Source organism: Bos indicus x Bos taurus, chromosome 2 (genome assembly GCF_003369695.1).
Source record: "Bos indicus x Bos taurus breed Angus x Brahman F1 hybrid chromosome 2, Bos_hybrid_MaternalHap_v2.0, whole genome shotgun sequence".
Lineage (NCBI taxonomy): Eukaryota > Metazoa > Chordata > Mammalia > Artiodactyla > Bovidae > Bos > Bos indicus x Bos taurus.
The window spans coordinates 7,054,347-7,080,264 of NC_040077.1; the positions used below are offsets into that span (position 1 = coordinate 7,054,347).

General features: G+C 38.9%; 1 protein-coding gene across 1 annotated transcript in view; it reads left to right on the forward strand.

Annotated features, from left to right (window-relative positions):
• COL5A2 (collagen type V alpha 2 chain) overlaps positions 1-25,918 on the forward strand; it is a 168,034-nt gene that overhangs the window by 104,249 nt on the left and 37,867 nt on the right. The window contains exons 13-31 of the mRNA XM_027555673.1: positions 1,742-1,795; positions 2,756-2,809; positions 4,781-4,825; positions 5,229-5,282; positions 9,833-9,877; positions 11,308-11,361; positions 13,756-13,854; positions 14,187-14,231; positions 14,346-14,444; positions 15,731-15,784; positions 16,007-16,114; positions 17,820-17,873; positions 18,458-18,556; positions 19,288-19,341; positions 20,165-20,263; positions 20,371-20,424; positions 20,517-20,570; positions 21,574-21,627; positions 22,426-22,479. Coding sequence (XP_027411474.1) covers positions 1,742-1,795; positions 2,756-2,809; positions 4,781-4,825; positions 5,229-5,282; positions 9,833-9,877; positions 11,308-11,361; positions 13,756-13,854; positions 14,187-14,231; positions 14,346-14,444; positions 15,731-15,784; positions 16,007-16,114; positions 17,820-17,873; positions 18,458-18,556; positions 19,288-19,341; positions 20,165-20,263; positions 20,371-20,424; positions 20,517-20,570; positions 21,574-21,627; positions 22,426-22,479 — 1,233 coding nt within the window. The remainder of the gene's footprint in view (positions 1-1,741; positions 1,796-2,755; positions 2,810-4,780; positions 4,826-5,228; positions 5,283-9,832; positions 9,878-11,307; positions 11,362-13,755; positions 13,855-14,186; positions 14,232-14,345; positions 14,445-15,730; positions 15,785-16,006; positions 16,115-17,819; positions 17,874-18,457; positions 18,557-19,287; positions 19,342-20,164; positions 20,264-20,370; positions 20,425-20,516; positions 20,571-21,573; positions 21,628-22,425; positions 22,480-25,918) is intronic.

Genomic DNA, 25,918 nt, shown 5'->3' on the forward strand with positions numbered 1-25,918 from the left:
AAAGGCGCCCTGCCAGCATGTCACAGATGCAGTCTGCAAGTGCAGAGCAACGATGTGTGATTGGGGTGTGATGACAGTCTTGGGTCAGCAGAACGAGAAAAATTTTATGAGCGCTAGTACATCTGGTTTATTTTCTTGCTATATTAGAGATATGTAATCACATGAGAATTCCCTTGCAGACCACAAAAACTCAAAAGTTTACTAATCATTTGAAATAGCATAGCTCAGTAATTCCTCTATAGGCTTAGATGGATGTATGCTGAGTTTCTGCTCAGGATGGTGGGGAGATGAATCTCAGTAAAGGGCAGGATTCCATTCCAAACTCAAAAGCCATTTTTGAAGTGAAAGAATTTCTAAGTAGGGCTGTGTAAACAGGAGCTTTAGTGGAACTTAATGTGTTCAGAGTGCAGGGTTTGATGTGCCCTTACTGTGATAACCCCCTACAAAACACTACAGAGACATTTTTCCTGAAAGAGGTCATGGAAGAATTATTGCTTTGCTTTTATCACACAAAGTTTGTTTATTGAGTTATTTGTTCGTTTAGTTAACACTAAGTAAAGGGTAGGGTAATACAGAACAGAAGGATTTTGCCGCCTCTGTAAGATTGTACTAACACAAGAGACGTTCCTTGAAAGATTTAGGGGAAGCTCTATGAGTGTCAAGAAGATGAAGAAGATGATGAATGTGAAGCCATTTCTTTATTCAGTTGTTTATTCAGTTTTTATTCTTGAATGCCTACTAATAAGGCAGAAGGCTAAGTGTTAGGGATATGCGGATTGATAATAATAATTGATAGCGTCAGTCTGTGCTACCAAAGTGCTTACTCTACCAGTAGCAGTAGATAGGTTTCAACACAAAACCTATTTAATGTAGGCAGCTGGAATAAGTGAGTAATTAAGTCACTGGATCCTTAACTATTTAAAAAGGGTATGAAGAAACAGTTTCAAGCATCATTTCAAAGAAGTCATACCATTTTGGATTTGATTTAGTGTCTGATTTCTGTTTTTTTTTTTTTTAATTTATACAGTTAGGTGAAGGATGCATAGAATTAACAGAAATTAAGAAGTTGAGTCAAGGAACCAACCCATTCTCTTTATATTACTTGACTTTCTTTTCTGTTGGATATTTCGTTTTCTCAGTTTTTTAAACAATCACAAATCCATAAGCTGCTCCTGAATATTTTATTAAAAAATTCTGATAACATTTTAATATAATCTTTCTAATCATAATTTACTGATAATATTTAGAATTCCAGAAAAAATAGATTATATTTATTTGCTACAAATGCATTAATTATTCTACTACAAATAAAACACAATATAAAAGAGAAGCATAATTTTCCTTAAGTTTCCTGATTATTTTTCCTATACCTTGACCTACTTGATTTATTTATTTATTTATTTTTACTTGATTTAGACACAGAGAATGTAGATTAAGGCTTATTTTCTTATTGTTTATTCTTTACTAATTATAACACAGCAATATCATTTGAAAATTTAAAAATGTCATCAAATCAACACCTGGAATTAATCCATGTCTCTGTGTAAGACATGTTTCCATTTGCCTTGCTAATTTTTTGATAACCTAGACATATTTTGACATATAAAAATATATTTCGCCTTTTTCTTCTTAGGTTTGTTGGCAAAAAAAAAAACTATGTACCAAAAATCTTTTTTGGGAAAAAAAAGTGCCTTATGCAGTTAATGACTCTGAAATGCCTTATCTCTTTTTCCCCGCACAGGGAGCTCGAGGATTTCCTGGGGCTCCTGGTCTTCCAGGCCTGAAGGGTCACCGAGTAAGTTCAATCCTCTGTAATCCTTTTAGATACCCTGGCTTATGGAGTAAGGTCTGGGGAGCATTACCTTCAAAATCTTCACAATTTCATTTGTCAATTGCCCTTAACTGGCTATGGTTACAGTAGATGTCAGTTACCAAAATCACAATGCATTTTTACATTTCCTTTGAATTTCATTTGATTTGATAAACAAATGTATTTTGAGTTCTTACAGTGTGCTGAATACTGCACTATGAATAAGAAAGTAGTGATAAATGGGAAATGTCCATGACTCTCAGCTTCAGTCTAATGAGATTTATTTAAGAAAACAGGCAACTACTACGTAGTGGAATATTTACCTAATACCATAAAGTGCACTGCATCACAGGGGCCTAGTCAACTCGGGTCCAACTCAGACACAGAAGGCTGTAGAATGCTTCTGTCTTTAACTCAAGATAATGAATATGCAACTATTAGCTATGTACATACTTACATAGAAACTACACCTCTATCTAAAAGCATAGTTGATATTCACTCAGTGTACATTGGCTGGCCTCTGTTTTGAGTGTTTGAGCTTATGATTAGAATGCGTGTGCTGTACTAGTTATTAAGTATTTTTAAAATCACTCCTGGATGTGAACCATATTTTATAACTAAATTCTATAACCATTTGTTTCCCCTAAGGCCACCATACATTTTTCCGTTTCTATTCATTAAATTTCTATGAAGTCACAAAAATTTGAAAGATGAGCCCACTGCAAATTGAAAATGTTATTTAAAGAGGGGAAACCCTACTTTAATTTTCACTGAATAGACGACTTTCAAAAAAAGAGATGAGAATTTGGGAACATTTTGAATAACGACTTTACATTTGCAATCTATTTTCATAAGGCACTTCCTGTGAACTTGTTTTTGGTTCTTCTTTTACATGCCTGAGGCTCAAAAAAGCTGTTAAATACAAATTTATATTTTTCTTCTCAGGGACACAAAGGTCTTGAAGGCCCTAAAGGTGAAGTTGGAGCAACTGGTTCCAAGGTAACTGAATAATATCTCAATACAACCTCACTACAGAATTTCTGTTCTGCTTCAAGTCTAAAATTTTTTCAAGTCCCCCTTAAATAGTTCTAGAGGAAAGAGTAGTATAAAGAATGAATACTTCAGTTCAGTTCAGTTCAGCTGCTCAGACATGTCCGACTCTTTGCGACCCCATGATTTGCAGCATGCCAGGACTCCCTGTCCATCACTAACTCCCAGAGTTCACTCAGACTCAGGTCCATCGAGTCAGTGATGCCATCCAGCCATCCCATCCTCTGTCGTCCCCTTCTCCTCTTGCTCCCAATCCCTTCCAGCATCAGAGTCTTTTCCAATGAGTCAACTCTTCGCATGAGGTGGCCAAAGTACTGGAGTTTCAGCTTTAGCATCATTCCTTCCAAAGAAATCCCAGGGCTGATCTCCTTCAGAATGGACTGGTTGGATCTCCTTGCAGTCCAAGGGACTCTCAAGGGTCTTCTCCAACACTACAGTTCAAAAGCATCAATTCTTCGGCACTCACTTTTCTTCACAGTCCAACTCTCACATCCATTCATGACCACAGGAAAAACCATAGCCTTGACTAGACGGACCTTTGTTGACAAAGTAATGTCTCTGCTTTTGAATATGCTATCTAGGTTGGTCATAACTTTCCTTCCAAGGAGTAAGTGTCTTTTAATTTCGTGGCTGCAATCACCATCTGCAGTGATTTTGGAGCCCAGAAAAATAAAGTGTGACACTGTTTCCACTGTTTCCCCATCTATTTCCCATGAAGTGATGGGACCAGATGCCATGATCTTCGTTTTCTGAATGTTGAGCTTTAAGCCAACTTTTTCACTCTCCTCTTTCACCTTCATTAAGAGGCTTTTTAGTTTCTCTTCACTTTCTGCCATAAGGGTGGTGTCATCTGCATATCTGAGGTTATTGCTATTTCTCCCGGCAATCTTGATTCCAGCTTGTGCTTCTTCCAGTCCAGCGTTTCTCATGATGTACTCTGCATAGAAGTTAAATAAGCAGGGTGACAATATACAGCCTTGACGTACTCCTTTTCCTATTTGGAACCAGTGTGTTGTTCCATGTCCAGTTCTAACTGTTGCTTCCTGACCTGCACACAGATTTCTCAAGAGGCAGGTCAGGTGGTCTGGTATTCCCATCTCTTTCAGAATTTTCCACAGTTTATTGTGATCCACACAGTCAAAGGCTTTGGCATAGTCATGGATGAGTGGTAGATTTAAGAAGATACATGGTACGACCTTACTTTGCCACTAGAAACCCCTACCATGCCATTTGGTTTCTACCGATGTAAGATGAGTGTTATCTTTATATAAAGATGTGCTATGAGTCCACCCTCTAAAACACATTCACTCTTAATTTTTCTTTAAGAATATCAGAGAGGTTTAGATGGTTCATTGGTCCCATTATTTTAGTACCCTTTTAATTTTAGGGCTTTTTGGCCATTGTTTCTTCCCCAAATTTATTTATGCTTCTAGAAGGAAAGAGAACATCCAAGAAGTGCAGATGACTTTTTAATGGAAAGTACAATGAGACACATGTGTGAAAAAGCATTTGGATTTAAATTTGTCATTTCTAAGCTTCCTACAAGAGATCTTAAAGGAATATTATAGTCAATTTTAGTTTTGTAAAATTTTACTTTTATTGTCAGACATAGACTAAGCACTTGTATTAAAATTCAATTAATGTGGCTAGGTATAATGAAAATGAAAGTGAAAAGAAGATAGTTCCATAAGTCTTGCTTAAATTCCCAGTTTGATTTTAGGCTTATTTCTGTAGACACTAGATTTCCATTGTATTTTGAGAACAGGTGATACAGCATAGTTTTGAGGCCCTTTATTCAAAGTGTGCCTTTCAAATGCTCACTTTGAAAATAAGCCTTTTAAATAACACACTTGGAAGAGAATATTGTGAATATCAATTGTAGGCTTCCTGTATTGTAACGTGATCTCACTTTTGCTTTAGGGTGAAGCTGGCCCTACTGGTCCAATGGGTGCCATGGGTCCGATGGTACGTATCAATTTAATTCGTTGTTATTTCTTTGCTTTTTAGCTTATGCTAAGAGAATATTTAAATGGAGAAAAAGACATAGAGAGCATATGTTAGCTGGTGAAATAATTCTTTATTATCAGCTGAAAGGCAAGCATCCTATAAGAACTGCCCCTTCAAATAGAAAAGGCTTCCTGCATTACATTGTTTTTCTTAATTGTTGAATGCACTTTTCTTTTTTTGTATCCAGGGACCAAATCAGGATTATTATAGATTTAGGACATTAATGCTAGATTAAGTGAAATCTATTTGGGCCAATTATAATGAGTAGTGGTTATATTAATGATTGATTTGAGAAGTGAAATCAAAGTACTCTCAGATTCAAGTAAGATGTTTCAAGAGATGTTCTCTCTCTCATCTATAGGGCCCAAGAGGAATGCCAGGAGAGAGAGGAAGGCTTGGACCACAGGGTGCTCCTGTAAGTATGTGTATTTCAGCTCTTTCAAATACTTTGTTGAATATGCCTTTTAAAGGAGAACAAACTTTACTTTGCTTACTTTGTAATTTTTATACTTTTCTTTTTGAAACAAAGTTAAGTTTACAGGAAAGTTGAAAAGATAGAATAGAGAGTTCACAGGTATACTTTACCTACTTTCTGTTAATGTTACCATCTTACATAACCAAAGTATGTTCATTGCCTACTTTTTTAATAAAGAAATTAAGAAACTGTTATTACTTATTATTTACCAAGTGTTCTAAATCTCTTTATCTCCTGTTCCTCACAATCCTAAAAGGTGATACTATGAATAAACCCTTTAAAAGATTAGAGTCTCTTGATCATTTTCCCTTGATTGATTTTAATTGTACCTGCTAAATTGCTTTGGAGAAGGCAATGGCATCCCACTCCAGTATTCTTTCCTGGAAAATCCCATGGGTGGAGGAGCCTGGTGGGCTGCAGTCCAGGGGGTCACTAAGAGTCAGACACGACTGAGCGACTTCACTTTCACTTTTCACTTTCATGCATTGGAGAAGGAAATGGCAACCCACTCCTGTGTTCTTGCGTGGAGAATCCCAGGGACGGGGGAGCCTGGTGGGCTGCTATCTATGGGGTCGCACAGAGTCAGACATGACTGAAGTGACTTAGCAGCAGCAGCTAAATTGCTCAGTCACTTCACATCATGCTCTTCGAGACCCTATGGACCATGGTCCGTCAGGCTCCTCTGTCCACCACGGGATTCTCCAGGCATGAATATTGGAGTTGGTTACCATGCCCTTCTCCACGGGATCTTCCCAACCCAGGGATCAAACTCACATCTCTTATGTCTCCTGCATTGCCTGGCAGGTTCTTTACCACTAGTACCACCTAGGAAACCCTTTAATCGTACATATTGAGAAATACCCTTGCTCTCTGCCCATCTACCTTAAACCTGGGGCAGGGGCAGTTATTTTATTCATTCTCTTCACAGCTCTCTGGAAGTCAGGCTGTACTTGCTAATATTTCAAACTTGCAGTTCATTACATTAAACCCACTTTTTTTTTGACAATTAAGGACTGCCATCTGACCTTTCTTATTTTAATATCTTATCATCTCCTTTAGAATTAAGAGTCCCAGTTTTATCACATCCCCTACTATGATCCCACAGAAGACAACCACTTTAGAGCTTCTCAGTGGTACTGAAGTCAGGGCCTTGGTTCAGAACAAGTGACACCCTCTCACTAGACCATTCCTTATCACTTATAGGCAGAGTGTCCCCTGGAAATGTAGAGAATATTGTAGAATATCAGTTCAGTTCAGTTGCTCAGTCGTGTCCGACTCTTTGCCACCCCATGAACTGCAGCACGCCAGGCCTCCCTGTCCATTATCAACTCCTGGAGTTTACCCAAACTCATGTCTATTGAGTCAGTGATGCAATCCAGCCATCTCCTCTTCTGTCGTCCCCTTCTCCTTCTGCCCTCAATCTTTCCCAGCATCAGGGTCTTTTCCAATGAGTCAACTCTTTGCATGAGGTGGCCAAAGTACTGGAGTTTCAGCTTCAACATCAGTCCTTCCAAAGAACACCCAGGACTGGTCTCCTTTAGGATGGACTGGTTGGATCTCCTTGCAGTCCAAGGGACTCTCAAGAGTCTTCTCTAACACCACAGTTCAAAAGCATCAATTCTTCTGCACTCAGCTTTACTTATAGTCCAACTCTCACATCCATCCATGACTACTGGGAAAACCATAGCCTTGACTAGACAGACCTTTGTTGGCAAAGTAATGTCTCTGCTTTTTAATATGCTGTCTAGGTTGGTCATAACTTTCCTTCCAAGGAGCAAGCATCTTTTAATTTCATGGCTGCAGTCACCATCTGCAGTGATTCTGGAGCCCAGAAAAATAAAGTCAGCCATAGCCAGCTCTTACTTTGTCCAGCCATATATATTATATCCAATCTACTGTGTTCACTTCTCTGCCTTATTCTACTGTCTGCCCAGGCAGCTCTGGCATTTCTACCTCACTTAGTGTGGGCCATTGCTCTTTCCAAGTTTCCAAAAGCTATTTTCCCTGTTAATACTGTTTCCCAGAGTTTTTATCCGGGTGTTAAATATATATTATGGTACAGTGCTTCCAAATCACTAAAATTCTCCAGTTTCATACCCTGTCCCTCTCAATCCCGTACCTTTAGGACCTAGTCCCATGTGTTCTTTCCTGAATCCTGCCTCTACATGAGGTATAGAACTTACAGTGTTTTTGGTAAAGGATCTATTCTTTCTTTTATCAGAAACAGCGTTCCTTCAACCAAGCTATTTTGTGACTAGTTCTTGGCCTAGTGGCCAGGGGAGAAGGAGGTAGTGGTGGTGGAAGCATATATGGTCTGGTAAAGTAGAGGGCTCTGTATCACCTTTAAGCAAGAGGGAAGTATAAATTGTTAATGGGAAAGGATCATTTCTGTAGGCCCAGAGGCTTCAGGGTCCCTGAGCTTTCAAAGTTCTTAACATATCCCAGTGCCAAATTTCAGTGCTCATCGTTCCATCCTTGACCATGGCATAGTAGAATTTCCATGTTTTGGAATTCAACCTTTTCAAGAGTACTTAAACCTTTAGCATTAAATCCTGAGCTGATCTTCAACTTTTTCTTCCCTCTAGCTGTAGAAGATAATAATAGTTTTAAATGCTGCTAAGGAGGTTTATATTGATGATTAATTACTATCAGCCTTACAACATCTTTCTCCAATGGATTCACTCAACAAGACCCATAGAATTCCATTAACTTTACAATAGTTACATCCTCTGCTGCTGCTGCTGCTAAGTCGCTTCAGTCGTGTCTGACTCTGTGCGACCCCAGAAACAGCAGCCCTCCAGGCTCCCCCGTCCCTGGGATTCTCCAGGCAAGAACACTGGAGTGGGTTGCCATTTCCTTCTCCAATGCATGAAAGTGAAAAGTGAAAGTGAAGTCACTCAGTCGTGTCCGACTCCTAGCGACCCCATGGACTGCAGCCCACCAGGCTCCTCCGTCCATGGGATTCTCCAGGCAAGAGTACTGGAGTGGGGTGCCATTGCCTTCTAAACCTTCTCAAATGCCTGAGCTATTGCACCCATAGCCCATTCCCTTCTGTGCGTGCTAAGTTGCTTCAGATCAGATCAGATCAGATCAGTCGCTCAGTCGTGTCTGACTCTTTGCAACCCCATGAATCGCAGCATGCCAGGCCTGCCTGTCCATCACCAACTCCCGGAGTTCACTGAGACTCACGTCCATGGAGTCAGTGATGCCATCCAGCCATCTCATTCTCTGTCGTCCCTTTCTCCTCCTGCCCCCAATCCCGTTGTATCCAACTCTGTGTGACCCCATGAACTGTAGCGCAACAGGCTCCTCTGTCCATGGGATCCTCCAGGCAAGAATATTAGAGTGGGTAGCCATGCCCTCCTCTAGGGGATCTTCACAACCTAGGGATGGAACCTGTCTCTTACATCTCCCATGTTGGCAGGCAGGGTATTTACCACTAGTGCCACCTGGGAAGCCCCCATTCCCTTATATGTATACCCTATCTCAGTTCACCGTTGGAAACAATATTTACCACTGTATCACTACAGCATGCCAAGAGAATTCCATACCCCATCTATCACCAGCTGGCCGGTGTGGAAGTCAGATTAAAAATTCCATTTTAGCATCTGCTTTCTTGACTATCTCTGGCATCAGTGGTATATGAGTCAGTTTTCCAAGGAACTGGCATCAAAGCAAAGACTTGTGTGCAGGAAATTTATTGAGGAGTGCACTCAGAAACTATACCTATGAAGAAATTACTGAAATGAGCAGGGCTTGTTATAAGGAGAAATTAAAAGCTGTGTTACATTTGCAACAGAGGCCTCAGTCTCCATGAATCTTCCATTCCATGAGAACTATGGAGCTGAAATGGCTCTTCAGACTGTTTTGAATGGGGCTAATCCTTTGTTTCACTGCATTGACCATGGAAGGGCACAGGCATAATCTTGGAATAGCTACCATCTTGCAGCGGTTTGTGGGGAGGGTCTCAAGGGTGAGCCATCAGCTTACAACACTTCCAAGGGTGATAGGATGCTTACTTCTGTGCTGAAGGGGGATCTGGGTGACATACACAGCATTCACTATCACTTAATTTCCTTTGTGGGTGAGTACATGTGCACGTGAGCTTGAGTTTTTTGTTTTACTCCAAACACATTATTATTATTATTATTATTCTAGCTATTAAGAAGAGCCCAGTGTTCAAAGTTTCTCTGTCTTTGAGTTCGTTTGATAGAAGGTGACATGTTCAAGTAAAAACAAAATCATTTTACACAGTTTTATATTTCCAAGTTTGATTTTTATTTCTTGTCCTTGGATAGATGTGTTCTATTGCTCCCTTACCCATGTTGTATAAATGTGTATTTTTATTGCTCTTAACCTAGTTAAGGTTGTTGTCAGTTAACCTTGATAGACATTCTCCAATTTTTTAACATGGAAATTTTTGTGAAGTGAATGACTTGTCAGCAAGTGCTATAGACATGCACTCTGATCTTGTCTCTTCTTCTACTTAGGGACAACGAGGTGCGCATGGTATGCCTGGAAAACCTGGGCCCATGGTGAGTGTATTGCTTTCACATCCATTCATTCACTTATTCACTCTTTCTTCCATTTGTACATTCATTAACATGTATGAAGCACCTACTGTGTCCCAGATGCTTGGAGTAACAAGACAATGAATACACTGTGCTTGTTTTTGAACATTTCCCTATCAAAGAAGAGAGATATATCAATTAATACGGTAGCATAATGCTACTGCTAACTGCTGTAATAGGGAAAGCAACACGAAGTATGGGGACCTACTTGTACTGACACCAGTAGAGAGACAAAGATCTCAGGGATGACCTGAAGAGGAACAACTGTTAAGCTTAGTCTCGAAAGATGAGCATATGAAGAGAATAGGAGTATAGTGTGGTCCACAGGATGGATTGATGTAAAACACAGTAAACTCAGGGAAATTCGATGAGGGTAAATTGTATTTGAAGTTATTTGTCCTTAAGAGCTCTTCTCCCTCGTTACTCACAAAAATGAAACAAACTATAGGAAGAAAAATCAGTGTAACTTAAAAGGACTTTTATTAATGCAAAACTTGATGGCGTTAAAATGCAGTCCTCAAAGAAGAATGAGGATAACCTAGAATGAAATTCACCTACACTAATTTCCTTTAAATTCAGCTTTAAAATCAGTGGTTTAGACTCTATTCATGCCTTTCCTAATGTAGTATAGTGACACATGTTCATTTTTCATTAGCCTGAAAAAAATCACTCTAAAGGTATCCAGCTGATTCTTTTTTTTTTTAATTTTGTTTTATTTTTAAATTTTACATAATTGTATTAGTTTTGCCAAATATCAAAATGAATCTGCCACAGGTATACATGTGTTCCCCATCCTGAACCCTCCTCCCTCCTCCCTCCCCATACCATCCCTCTGGGTCGTCCCAGTGCACTAGCCCCAAGCATCCAGTATCGTGCATCGAACCTGGACTGGCATCTCGTTTCATACATGATATTTTACATGTTTCAATGCCATTCTCCCAAATCTTCCCACCCACTCCCTCTCCCATAGAGTCCATAAGACTGTTCTATACAGCTGATTCTTAAGCATCATTTGTATAAAGTGGGATTCTAGGTTTTGGTATAGTGTGTAACTTTCTAAAAGCTATCCTTATTACTTGGTTAACACAAAGAAAGTAATTTCTCAAGAGGCAATTGTTCCAGACAGTTTGTGCTTGTGACTGACTTACTCTCATATGGTACAACTAGGAGATCCTGTTATGTTTAATACCACTGGACACCTCTTCTACCAATGTCTCATGTCAATATTGCAAAGTTCTTATAATACAATTATAATATTATCCTTGTGATTTTAAAATACCAAGCAGATTATTCCTATATATCAAAGTACAGAATGTTCAAAGGATAAAAGATTACATGTTGATAAAATATTGATTAAAATACATGCCTCATCACTTTGCTGGTTTCTTTAATAGGGTCCTCTTGGGATACCTGGCTCTGCTGGTTTTCCAGGAAATCCTGGAATGAAGGTAAGATGTTAATATATGTAGCTCTTGATGACATGAATTACTTCTTAAGCACATGAATCCCCAAAGAATGTCATTTAATTCATTGAGGAGTATGGAAGTTGCTGTTAACTAAGTAAAGTGTCTAAAGTGCTCTCAATGTCCATTATGGTAGGGAAAAAATACAAAATGAAAAAAAATGATATTATTATATAAGTAATTTAAAAAGAATTACCTATAATCATACAATTGTAATATCAAAGAATCTGATGGCACTAGGACTCTAAAGCCAGACAATTTAACAGCTGCAAGGAAAAATTTCAATTCAAATTGTAACTGTGTTCTTGAATACTGTGTCTGGCAGTAATAAATAGCATAATACTCTAAACAATAGGAGGTTAAAATAAATCAGGGGTTGTCAAAAGGCTGTTCTCTCATGCAATATTGTCCTTCACATCTGCCTCCCCCCCTGCCCTTGTACCCTCAACTTATACAATCATTAAAGGAGTGGGCAGGGAGGCTATTTGTCTCTCCCCATGGGAATGGATTAAGATATTCTGCTGGGATGATTTACATTTGTAGTGAGTCACAGTTTGTTCTTTCTCCCAAGTACTTTGGATGATAAATTCAAGGATTGCAGTAAGAGGTTATTAAGATTATATAAGCTAAATTAGTGAATAAACTCAGAAAACTACTTTCAAATTTTGCAAAACACAATACTGGCTCAGCAGTAAAACCGCCTGCCATGCAGGAGCCACAGGAGCCGGGGGTTTGATTCCTGGGTCAGGAAGATCCTGTGGAGAAGGAAATGGCAGTCCACTCCAGTATTCTTGTTTGGAGAATCCGAGGAGCCTGGTGGGCTACAGCCCATGGGGTCACAAAGAGTTGGACATGACTGGGCTTAGCACACACAGCATAGCTCCTGAGGCAGACGATGCCCTCAGGATAGGCTCGTGCTTCTTGTTAGTGGGGTCACTCAAACTGGATTTGAACTTCGAAACAAGCAAGCAAACAGTCTATGGTTGACATTTCAAGTGCTGTTTGAAATGTGGGAGTCATCAAGGCAAATTATTTTTCTGGCTCTCTCTAACGTTGACTGTAAACTCTGTGCCAGGGATGTGGCTGTTTTATTTTAAAATGGTGCCCTCTGACAGTTCAGGAAACAGTCCCTCCTGTGACTGAGAACTCACTGTGAGCTCAGCCGAGGAGGACCCTCTCTCTTCCTCTCTGTATCTGCTCCCTGAAGTCCCAAGGCTTCTGCTCCTGACTCTGCTCCTGACTCTTGACCTTGGAGCGCCCAGCCTCCCTGTGTACCTCAATCAAAGTATGCAAAATCCCTTCCCTTTCTCTCTGTCACTGTGAGACTCTCCACCCCCAAACTGAGCTCTGGATAGAGAATTCAAGAAAGAATACCCAGAAAGCCCAGGACCCTGACTTGGCAGGAAGTGGTTTCTGCACCTACTGTGGCTTCTGATTCAGACTTCCCTCTCCTCCTGGGTTTTTCTAGTACTGTCTGTTGGCGACTGAGAACCGCTTAATAAAGTTAAACACCTTGAGAAACTGTTTCTCTCAGAAATTGTTTTCCACTCCCCATCCCCAGCACAAAAACCCCCACCCCCCATCTCTTTTCAGTCCAGTTCTGCTATAACCATAATGTCCTTCCAGGGTCTCTGGCTCTCTGCATGAAAAATAAACTTTCACACCTAGTTCTTTGTATTTCAGTGAAGGGTAATAGGATTCAATTTTCTATGTTTTATTGATACCAATGAGCCCCCCTAAGCTTAGAATTTTTAGTCCTAAAATTCCAGGTCCAGGTTCCTCTAGGATTTGACCTACATTAGGTATTTAGTATCTTGGATAAAATGCAGAAACCCAGGCAAATTCGAATTTCAAATAAATAAAGAATAAATTTTTAGTATAAGTGTTTTCCAGACATTGTGTGGGACAGAGTGACCCTGAGACCCATTGTGTTTTATCTGAATTAAAACTTAACCAGGACCATAAAACCCGAGACTGCGAGCCACGTGGCAGAGTTCTCCTGGGCTCCCTTACCCTACTGCTCTCCACCCAGGTGCCCTTTCCCAATAAAATCTCTTGTTTTGTCAGCAAAAAAAAAAAAAACAAACTTAACCAGGCATCCTATATTTTTACTGTCTGGACTCCTATCTGGGGTTGGAAACTGGGGTGTTTCAAGGTTATCAGGTGACCTTGCCCAGGTCCTCTGCTCTAACATGCTGTAGGTATCAGCGCATCCCGAGGGTGGGGAAAATATGCCCACCCTTGAAGAACCTGCTTTGTGCACTTGACCTCTTTAAATGATTAGGTGTAAAATGTAAAACTCCAAATAAGCAGTCAGCTTTGAACCACATCGCATTTAGGTTTTTCTAAAATTAACATTTCCCTCTTGTACGCCTTTAGGGAGAAGCAGGTCCCACTGGGGCGCGAGGCCCTGAAGGTCCTCAAGGGCAAAGAGGGGAAACCGGGCCCCCTGGTCCTGTTGGCTCCCAAGGTCTTCCTGTAAGTCCCTTGTCACTCCAAGTTGGACATGCTCTATAACATCAGAACAAAGGCAATCTGTCTTAATATACTCTATTTCAATTCTGATTGAGTGTTAGAACTCATGAGAAAAAAAACAAAACAAAACAATTCCCTTGTCAACTCTGCAAATTTTGTCTATTTTATGGAAAAGAGAATTAGTCATAAAAGTGACTTTTATGATACAATAGTTGATTTCTTTATCCTTTTTTGTTTTGGTTAAAATTTTCTGCTTCCTTTTGGAAGGTGGGTGGACATCTGAATACTCCCAACATATGGCTTACTATCTTGTGAACTTTTCCTGTGTCCTTTAGGGTGCAGTAGGAACTGATGGTACGCCTGGTGCCAAAGGCCCAACGGTGAGTGACTAACTGCATTTAAGCCACGGGAAGTTCGCAGGGACACAGTGAACTTCGGACAGTGACCATAGACTTGTGCTGAGATCTCTGCTTGTTACTCTTGCATTCCAATAGGGCTCTCCGGGTACTTCTGGTCCTCCTGGCTTAGCAGGACCCCCTGGATCTCCAGGACCTCAGGGTAGCACTGGACCTCCCGGAATTCGAGGCCAACCGGTAATGTCCTTCAAAGAATTATCACCCTGTATAATACATCTAATATCACCAGAGAAATATCAGTATCAATAATAGATTATGAAATACAGTGAAACATAGATAGTCTAACTTATCTGAATGAGGCAAATGAAGATAGAAATTTTTGTAAAGTGGAAGCCAAATGTTAATGTACAATTCATGTGTTTAAATTCAAAGTGGAAAATTACTGCCTTTTGTTCAATTTTAGTGTTCTTTTATTTAAAATAGTAGGGTCATAACTTTATGATCCACCTCATAAAATTTTATAAATAGTTGAATGATAAATATTATGAGAATATTTTGCAAGCCAATATGGGGAAATATGGAAGTTTCATGGGGACTTAAAATAACAGTGTGGCTAACATGTGTTCAACAGCTATATCTTGAGGTTTGTTCTTGAAGAGTGCCTCCAACATATGGTTTATATGGAATGAATATCCATATTTTGTAGAAATTTGTATATTTTATATTTGTGTATTCATCTATTGGTAAAGTAGTATGGTTAGTTCTTAAGAAATACATACTGAGAAGTTGTGATTATGTATCTTTTAGCTTGATATAAAAAAATTAAAACTTTTGCTAGTACTACTTAAAACAAATATTTTGGATCCTATTGTAAGTAATTTGGCTACACTGATAAGTCCTTTTCAAATACTGATGACAAATTTATAAAAACATAAATGTTGCTGATATTTTACATTTGATTTTATCATGTTCTCAATTTAGCAATCTGGTTCCCACAAATTAAAGTACACTTGGTATATAAAGACCAAAATCCTATACATGCCCCCAAACCCTAGAATACTCTAAACATAAAATACCCTATTTGAAGTTGCCAAATCTTAATAAATACTACATATATATAAAATTACTTTGGTTTTGGATGAACAAAATCTATTTCCTAAAATAGACCCTAAATAGATATACCTATTGAAGTTGTCATTGTTAGTTCTAATTTTTATTATCAAATTGGAAGAAGCATTGAATTATTCTAATCATCCTACTATGCATGATTAAAAATAAGACTTTAAGGGTAAGTCTCTTGAAGATCACTGTAAAATATACAAATTGCTACCTAACTATACTGGATTTTATAACATTTCACTCACATTCTATAAGATTTGTGTACATTTAAAAAAATTACTGTATTATTGATTCAGCACAGACTCTGCTGCAGAAATTGTCAAAGCCCATTCACTGCAACAATGAAAGCAAGTTGGGCTGGATAAATATCCTGGTTCTTATAGTTTTCTATGTTCCTATTTTAGGGTGATCCAGGAGTCCCAGGTTTCAAAGGAGAAGCTGGACCAAAAGGGGAACCGGTAAGGTTTTCTTTCTTTTCAGTGATAAGGGGAACATGAGTGTGATCCCAAAGTGGAAGCCCAAAATACTCAAATATTTAAAAGGATGATAAAGAGAATTATACTTTTTGATGGAAACAGTTCACTTAATATAGTTTAAAGTTTGTGACTAACTGGATTCCTTTGACTGTGACTCGATTGCTAAATGGCTGTATCTGTTACCTGTCCTTCTGTTTTCAATAGGGGCCACATGGTGTCCAGGGTCCAATCGGCCCACCTGGTGAAGAAGGCAAACGAGGCCCCCGAGGTGATCCGGGCACAGTCGGTCCTCCGGGACCAGTGGGAGAAAGGGTAAAATTTGAATAACAAAATAAATTCTTATAGTTGTGGGGAGATTACTCGAGGAACTTTTGGGAAATTGAGGAAAAGTAGGGCAGTTAAGAGCAATGCTAGCAGGTATATTACACAGTTCAGTATGGCTGCCTGTGAATTAAGGGAGCCAGCTGTCTAATCAGTGTATAGCCATTCATTCAATAATATTGATTGAACAACTGCTCCATGCCAATTTTGATACACGGTGCTTGGGACGCATCAGTGAACAAGAGTGCTATGGTCCCAGCCTCCATGAAGGGCTAGTAAACCATAGTTTAATGGGGAGGTAAGCACTAAGTAAGTCAACATATAAATAAAAATATAATCCCACATTTAATTTTTTTAGATTATTTATTTTCATTGGAGGCTAATTATAATATTGTGGTGGTTTTTGTCATAGATTGACATGAATCAGCCATGGGTGTACATGTGTCCCCAGTCCCAAACCCCCCTCCCACCTCCCTCTGCATCCCATCCCTCTGGATTGTCCCAGTGCACCGGCCCCGAGCACCCTGTCTCATGCATTGAACTTGGACTGGTGATCTGTTTCATATATGTTAATATACATGTTTCAATGCTATTCTCTCAAATCATCCCACCCTCGCCTTCTCCCACAGAGTCCAAAAGTCTGTTCTTTATATCTGTATTCATTTTGCTGTCTCACATATAGGGTCATTGTTACCATCTTTCTAAATTCCATAAATACGTGTTAGTATACTATATTGGTGTTTTTCTTTCTGACTTACTTCACTCTGTATAATAGGCTCCAGTTTCATCCACCTCATTAGAACTGATTCAAATGTGTTCTTTTTAATGGCTGAGTAATACTCCATTGTGTGTATGTACCACAGCTTTGTGATCCACTTGTCTGCCACTGGACATCTAGGTTGCTTCCATGTCCTGGCTATTGTAAACAGTGTTGCGATGAATGCTGGGATACACGTGTCTCTTTCAACTCTGATTTCCTCAGTGTAATCACACATTTTACATTTAGAGAATAACAGGGTGATATGGTAGAGAGTAACCGTATGACAGTCATGTGTCACTAGATTAGGTGTTTAGGAAATGAGATTCTTTGAAAAGTTGGCATCTAGATAAGATCTATAAGATAAGGATGAGCCAGCAAGAAACTTGAAAGAAAGAACATTTTCAGCAGAGCAAGCAACAAATGCAAATCCAGGAAGCCTGAAAAGGTTGAGTGACTTTAACGATCATAAAAAATTGTTGTGACTGGACTATAATGAAACCAGTCTGCAAGGGAGATTAACAATATCACCTTACTTTTGTGTAGAGCTTCAGAGAATGTAAACAGTTTCATATCCAAGACAATACTAATGCCTGCAATCACTGACATTGTGATTATCAAACATGGTACCATTTCTTGTCTCTTGTCTCTGTATCTAGGGATCAGTTTTTCTCAAAGTTTGATTTTACAGTGAAGCATTAGAATGTTTCTTGATTTGAATAATTTTGGCTCAGTACATATATATATATATATATATATATATTTCAAAATTTAAAGTTTCTTTCTGTTTAGTCAGGTTACTTTTTCTTAGACATATCTATTGCTGTGTAGGCTTGATCATAACTCCTAAAATCTTATAATACTAAGAGTAAAAATTACCCATTCATCGGATGTTACATAAACACCCACAATTGAGAATCACACTTTGGTCACCTGCAGGGTGCTCCTGGCAATCGTGGCTTTCCAGGCTCTGATGGTTTACCTGGACCAAAGGTAAGTTTATCCTGTCAAGGCTGACACTCTTGTGGGTGCTGTTGCAAAAGATGCCATTGTCTGGAGGGGTTATCTAGCTTTGGCTCACGTGGGTTCCAGATCTAGAAAAGAGTTGAACACAGATATTAGACCTAATGCCAGATCCCTCTTGTGCAATTTCTTCATTATAGAGGCCTCCAGGGAGAAGGATGATAGTTGGAGGTATACTGGAGTTTGCTTTTCAAACTTTTCAGGGAAGTTCCTGAGAAGAACAGACCGTAAATCTTTCCTTTAGCTGATATAGTTTGTTTCCTTTCTTTAGAAATTTAGACTCTTTTAAAATTCTGGGGTTTCTAAATCTAAGTTATTGGAGTGAGGCTTTAAACACAACTCTCATTAAATAATGTTGGAAAACCTTTATTCCAAGGAATCCAAATGTGAATAAAATGTGAAGTGACATGGTTTACAAAGAGGTCTTTGTACCCACTTTGACCAATTCCTTTATACTAGTGGTTTGATTTATAAAATAAGGGTTTTACGTACAGTTGCCTTTGTTTGCCTGTATTCCTTTTTTTCCTGACGTGTTCTACTTTGCTTTGAAACAGGGCGCTCAAGGAGAGAGGGGTCCTGTTGGCTCTTCAGGACCTAAAGGAGGTCAGGGGGATCCAGGACGTCCAGGTGAACCTGGGCTTCCAGGTGCTCGGGTAAGAACACAGCAATTTTTTGCTACATCAACCTAAGGGATATGCTCCTGAGAATCCATTTTTTTTTTTTTTTTAAGGTTTTATTTTTTAGTAACTTGATTTCACAACTTGGGACTTTTTTTTTTTATGGATTTGGCTTTATTCCTTATGAATTGTTTGTTATTTTTATCATGTATGGAAAAAACTAGTAACTTCTAATCTCCTTTATTCAAAGGGGTATGTATTAGTAACTCTACCACTTGATTAAAAAAAATCCAATTTATCAATTTTATAATTTTCCTTTATTCACTGATAAACAACAATTTAACTTTTACCAGAGAGTGTTCCTGGTAAATTTCATTTTAACAAAATGTCATTTGAAAATTCATTTGAACAGTATGTAAATACTTATATTCAGTTGTCAACAATGCCCCATAAAGAGAAAAAAATATACAAAAGTTGCTTGGAAAGATAACATTTGGCTCAATGTAAGTTCTTTTTCTTGAAACCCGTGTTAGAGGTAGGAGTGAAAGTCTCCTATAACCTTGTGCTGTCTATCCTGAATCCTCTGAAGCCAGTTTGGGTGAAGTCCATGACGGAGCTCAGAGTTTGTCTAGAGGAGCCTAAGGCTCCCAGGAGTGGGCACTGCAAAACAGGACTGGATCTTTTAAATGCAGTGCTATTTTTACTCTTTAGAAACTTTACTTCAGTGGTAGGTCAGCAGCAAACTGACAGTTGCTTTTAATTTTTAGGGTCTGACAGGAAATCCTGGTGTCCAGGGTCCTGAAGGAAAACTTGGACCTTTGGTAAGTGATTTAAACAAAAGTCCACCACCATTAATATTTCTCAATGGACATGCAGCTTAAATGGTAAGAGCCTTAGTTAAGGTTAATGTATGTTGAGCAAACTTTGGGAGATAGGGAAGGATGGGGAAGTCTGGTGCACTGCAGTCTATGGGGTTGCAAAGAGTCAGACACGACCTATCAGCTGAACAATAACAATGTTTTTGATAATGTGGGTGCTGATCATGTCTGAAATACACCCTCCCCTCCTGGAAGCAAATCCTAAGGCTCTGATCATTTTCAAATTGACCAAAAATTGATCACACATTGAAATAAATGTTGGAGATTGGGATTGCTTCTCTGACATAAATGGAAAAGTTGAAATGATGTATTTATGAATATTGGTAGAATTTGTCTGTTAGTAACAATCTCATTTCTTGATATCCTCCCAATCTTATACATTTAAGAGATAAATAGGTATAAAGTTTGATAACTCATATATTCTGGGCCCTTCCTTTGTGTTGTATATATGAAACAGAAGTCCTGAGTTTTAATTACCACACATAAGAGTAAATGAAAGAAGAGAAAGATTTCCCCTATTAATATGAGCGTGTAAAGAGATATAAAGATGAAACTTGTATATAGAATAAGAATTAAGTCTCTGTTCTAAATATTAAAATATCTCAGCAGTTTTTTTTAATGCTCAACTATTCTGATTCGCTAACATAAAAATGTAGCATAATTTAAAGCTTATATATCTTTTATAGTGTGTGAAAACGAAATTTGGGCGATGTGACGTGTATAGAGAACTGATGTGAAACTTGCATTGCTCCTGTCAACTCTGTAGGGTGCTCCAGGAGAAGACGGCAGGCCGGGTCCTCCAGGCTCCATAGGAATCAGAGGGCAGCCTGGGAGTATGGGTCTTCCAGGCCCCAAAGGTAGCAGTGTAAGTACTGTGTATAATGTGCCATCTCATCATAATCCTCACTTGCCATAACAACTGTCAATCAGCAAACTGATTGAAACTTAAGTTAGTTTGTATTGATTCTCTAGGGTGATCCTGGAAAACCTGGAGAAGCAGGAAATGCTGGTGTTCCTGGGCAGAGGGTAACTATCCATTTTCTGTTAAAGAAAAAAATAAATGGAATTATCCAGATTCTCATGGCCTCACCTCATATATTATCTCTCTGTGATGCTAGGGAGCTCCTGGAAAAGATGGCGAAGTTGGTCCTTCTGGTCCTGTGGGGCCCCCGGTAAGTTTTATTGAGAATATATTCACATTACATTTTTCAATGATTGTCTTATCTGTAAGACTTGACCTTACATATGGATAAGTTTCAAGGGGAAGCAAATAAGAAAGTGCAAGGTGAAAGAATTTCAGTTATATCTTTTGATAGCTGAAATAAACAGGAATCTCATGCCTTATTATTTTAAGCTTCTATGAATGCTAATGGCAAAAGCTACCTCATCATCTCTATGTTGTCACAGTTGAAAAATATAGCAACTAGGAAAATAGTATCTGACAAATATTTTATACTGTATTTTATTTAAAATATGTAATTTCAATTATGCCTGTTTTTCTAATATTATACCTTATAGAAATTTATTTAAGCTGGAAGATAATTATGAATAATAATAATACATTATGTTATACATAATTATGAATTATGATAGAAGTTATAATTATATAACTTATAATTATATAATATAATATAAACTTATATAAATTTATTGTTTCCTACTTATTAGTCCTCAAAGGAATAATATCTCTTGAGGTTTATTCTTATCCTAGGAGTTTAAAGTTGTGTTTATAAGAAATATTTGGCATGTTTATTTGTTTTGAACTGGGGCAATTTAAATAGCACTTTAAATTTGAAAGTTTGATTAGTACTTCTTATGACACTGAGAAACTACAATGGAAACATTAGACTGGATATATAAAAGTAATGAATTTGTCTGTGCCCAATAGTCAGTTTTCCCACAAATTTTACAGTTGACTCCAGGCACTTATGTTTGGATAAAAAAATGAACACTCTATCCGTTTATTTGCTGGCTTTAGGAGGTATTTTCTCACCATCAAGGACTTCAAACAATACCATTAGGTGATTTTTAGGACTAGTTTATGATCTGGCTAAAGTGAAAAACTTGTGATTGGAAGAAATGCAAAGAAATATGAATACTTGGGTCATTCACGCAGAGGGGAAGTGAGTAGATCTGGCTCCTGGTGTTCATGGTTTTCTTTCCTTTGTGACTCAGGGTCTAGCCGGGGAGAGAGGAGAACAGGGTCCTCCAGGCCCCACTGGCTTTCAGGTATGCACTGACTCCGTCTTCCCTTTCTTCTTCCCCTAATAAAATGCTTTTTTAATGAAAAGGATATAGTTGAATGATGTGAAATTCTGTAATTTTCAAAGAAGCAACTCCTCTTTTAGTAAACAGGATAGACATTTAGATGAAATCAAACATTTTTGTTCAAAGAACAGGAATAAACTTCCCCTGAAAAACTGACCAAAATCCAAACCTTTTAACAAATTAAAAATTATAAAATGCTTTTGATATCTCAGTAGGATTTAATTAACTGTATTAAGGCTTATTTAATGTGTTGGTGTCTAAAATTTTTCTTTTAAGCTTTTTATGTTGTATTGAGGTATAGCAGATTAACAATGCTGCGACAGTTTTTAGGTGAAGGGGCTCAGCCATAATTTATTGTTGAACAAATTTTCATGATTTATCTAAATATGTTGGTAGAATATTTAATAGCATTGGGTGATCATCATTTGGGGAAAAATTTTCAGGCTAACTTTCCATATTTATTCTATCAGCCTAAAATGTTGTTCTGAGAGCCATTAAATACTTTACAAACATAAAGAACCTATTGCTACATTATCATTTTGCTAAGTGGTGTGCAAATGTAAATCTACACCCACAAAAGGATTAGTTGTATTAGAGGGTATAGGTTTCTAGTTTTGTTTTGCTCAACTTTTGTTTAAACAGTATCATTTGCTTGAAAATAGTAAGGGAGCTCCATACATTGTAAAGGGTGAAGTGTTAACACTGGTGGCCTATTAGTTTCCATGGAGACACAGGTTTATATTCTTACTTTTACTTTAGGGGCTTCCTGGTCCTCCAGGGCCTCCTGGGGAAGGTGGAAAGCCAGGTGATCAGGTAAGTTTTTTAATAATAAGAGTAGTAATACTAAAAATTTCTGACATAATATCACTTACTATTTGTCAGGCTTTGTTCTGCTTTGGTTGAAATTAATTATCTGTTTTAATCCTCAAAATAACTCTTATGTACTAGGTACTATTATAATGCCCATTTTCAGTTCAGTCACTTAGCCGTCTCCGACTCTTGTGACCCCATGAACAGCAAGACGCCAGGCTTCCCTATCCGTCACCAACTCCCGGAGTTTACCCAAACTCATGTCCACTGAGTCTGTGATGCCATTCAACCATTTCATCCTCTGTTATCCCCTTCTCTTCCTGCCCTCAATCCTTCCCAACATCAGGGTCTTTTCAAATGAGTCAGCTCTTCACATCAGGTGTCCAAAGTATTGGACTTTCAGCTTCAACATCAGTCCTTCCAATGGACACCCAGGACTGATCTCCTTTAGGATGGACTGGTTGGATCTCCTTGTAGTCCAAGGGACTCTCAAGAGTCTTCTCCAACACCACAGTTCAAAAGCATCAATTCTTCTGCACTCAGCTTTATTTATACTCCAACTCTCACATTTGTACATCACTACTGGAAAAGCAATAGCCTTGACTAGATAGACCTTTGTTGGCAAAGTAATGTCTCTGCTTTTTAATATGCTGTCTACATTTGGTCATAACTTTCCTTCCAAGGAGCAAGCATCTTTTAATTTCATGGCTGCAATCACCACCTGCAGTGATTTTGGAGCCCCAAAAAAGTCAGCCACTGTTTCCACTGTTTCCCCATCTATTCCCCATGAAGTGATGGGACTGGATGCTATGATCTTAGTTTTCTGAATGTTGAACTTTAAGCCAACTTTTTCACTCTCCTCTTTCACTTTCATCAAGAGGCTCTTTAGTTCTTCACTTTCTGCCATAAGGGTGGTATCATCTACATATCTGAGGTGATTGATATTTCTCCCGGCGATCTTGATTCCATCTTGTGCTTCCTCCAACCCAGCATTTCTCATGATGTACTCTGCATTAATTAAGTTAATTAAGCAGGGTGACAATATACAGCCTTGACGTACTCCTTTTCCTATTTGGAACCAGTCTGTTGTTCTATGTCCAGTTCTAACTGTTGCTTCCTGACAAGTTTCTCAAGAGGCAGGTCAGGTGGTCTGGTATTCCCATCTCTTTCAGAATTTTCCACAGTTTATTGTGATCCACACAGTCAAAGGCTTTGGCATAGTCAATAAAGCAGAAATAGATGTGTCTCTGGAACTCTTGCCTTTTTGATGATCCAGTGGATGTTGGCAATTTGATCTCTGGTTCCTCTGTCTTTTCTAAAACCAGCTTGACCATCTGGAAGATCACGGTTCACATATTGCTGAAGCCTGGCTTGGAGAATTTTGAGCTTTACTTTACTAGCATGTGCTGCTACTGCCAAGTCGCTTCAGTCGTGTCCGACTCTGCGTGACCCCATAGACGGCAGCCCACCAGGCTCCCCTGTCCCTGGGATTCTCCAGGCAAAAACACTGGAGTGGGTTGCCATTTCCTTCTCCAATGCATGAAAGTGAAAAGTGAAAGTGAAGTCACTCAGTTGTTCCCAACTCTTAGCGACCCCATGGACTAGAGCCTACCAGGCTCCTCCATCCATGGGATTTTCCAAGCAAGAGTACTGGAGTGGGGTGCCATTGCCTTGAGTGCAATTGTGCGGTAGTTTGAGCATTCTTTGGCATTGCCTTTCTTTGGGCTTAGAATGAAAACTGACCTTTTCCAGTCCTGTGGCCACTGCTGAGTTTTCCAAATTTGCTGGCATATTGAGTGCAGCACTTTCATGGTATCATGTTTTATGATTTGGAATAGCTCAACTGGAATTCCATCACCTCCACTAGCTTCGTTCGTAGTGATGCTTTCTAAGGCCCACTTGACTTCACATTCCAGGATGTCTGGCTCTAGGTGAGTGATCACACCATCTTGATTATCTGGGTCATGAAGATCTTTTTTTGTACAGTTCTTCTGTGTATTCTTGCTACCTCTTCTTAATATCTTCTGCTTCTGTTAGGTCCATACCATTTCTGTCCTTTATTGAGCCCATCTTTGCATGAAATGTTCCCTTGGTATCTCTAGTTTTCTTGAAGAGGTCTCTAGTCATTCTCATTCTATTGTTTTCCTCTATTTCTTTGCATTGATCGCTGAGGAAGGCTTTCTTATCTCTCCTTGCTATTCTTTGGAACTTTGCACTCAAATGGATATATTTTAACTTTTTTCCTTTGGTTTTTGCTTCTCTTCTTTTCACAGCTATTTGTAAGGCCTCCTCAGACAACCATTTTGATTTTTTGCATTTCTTTTCCATGGGGATGGTCTTGAGCCCTGTCTCCTGTACAATGTCACGAACCTCTGTCCATAGTTCATCAGGCACTCTATCAGATCTAGTCTGTTAAATCTATTTCTCACTTCCACTGTATAATCATAAGGGATTTGATTTAGGTCATACCTGAATGGTCTAGTGGTTTTCCCTACGTTTTCAATTTATGTCTGAATTTGGCAATAATGAGTTCATGATCTGAGCCACAGTCAGCTCTTGGTCTTGTTTTTGCTGACTGTATAGAGCTTCTCCATCTTTGGCTGCAAAGAATATAATCAATCTGATTTCAGTGTTGACCATCTGGTGATGTCCATGTGCAGAGCCATCTCTTTTGTTGTTGGAAGCAAGTGTTTGCTATGACCAGTGCGTTCTCTTAGCAAAACTCTATTAGCCTTTGCCCTGCTTCATTCTGTACTCCAAGGCCAAATTTGCCTGCTACTCCAGGTGTTTCTTGACTTCCTACTTTTGCATTCCAGTCCTCTATAATGAAAAGGACATCTTTTTTGGGTGTTAGTTCTAGAAGGTCTTGTAGGTCTTTATAGAAGCGTTACTCTTGGGGCATAGACTTGGGTTACTGTGATATTGAATGGTTTGCCTTGGAAACGAACAGAGATCATTCTGTCGTTTTTGGGATTGCATCCAGGTACTGCATTTCGGACTCTTTTGTTGACTGTGATGGCTACTCCATTTCTTCTAAGGGATTCGTGCCCACAGTAGTAGATATAACGGTCATCTGAGTTAAATTCACCCATTCCAGTCCATCTTAGTTTGCTAATTCCTAGAATGTCGATGTTCACTCTTGCCATCTCCTGTTAAACCACTTCCAATTTGCCTTGATTCATGGACCTAGCATTCCAGGTTCCTATGCAATATTGCTCTTTGCAGCATCAGACCTTGCTTCTATCACCAGTTACTTCCACAACTGGGTATTGTTTTTGCTTTGGATCCGTCCCTTCATTCTTTCTGGAGTTAGTTCTCCACTGATCTCCAGTAGCATATTGGGCACCTACCGACCTGGGGAGTTCATCTTTCAGTGTCCTATCTTTTCGCCTTTTCATACTCTTCATGGGGTTGTCAAGGCAGGAATACTGAAGTGGTTTGC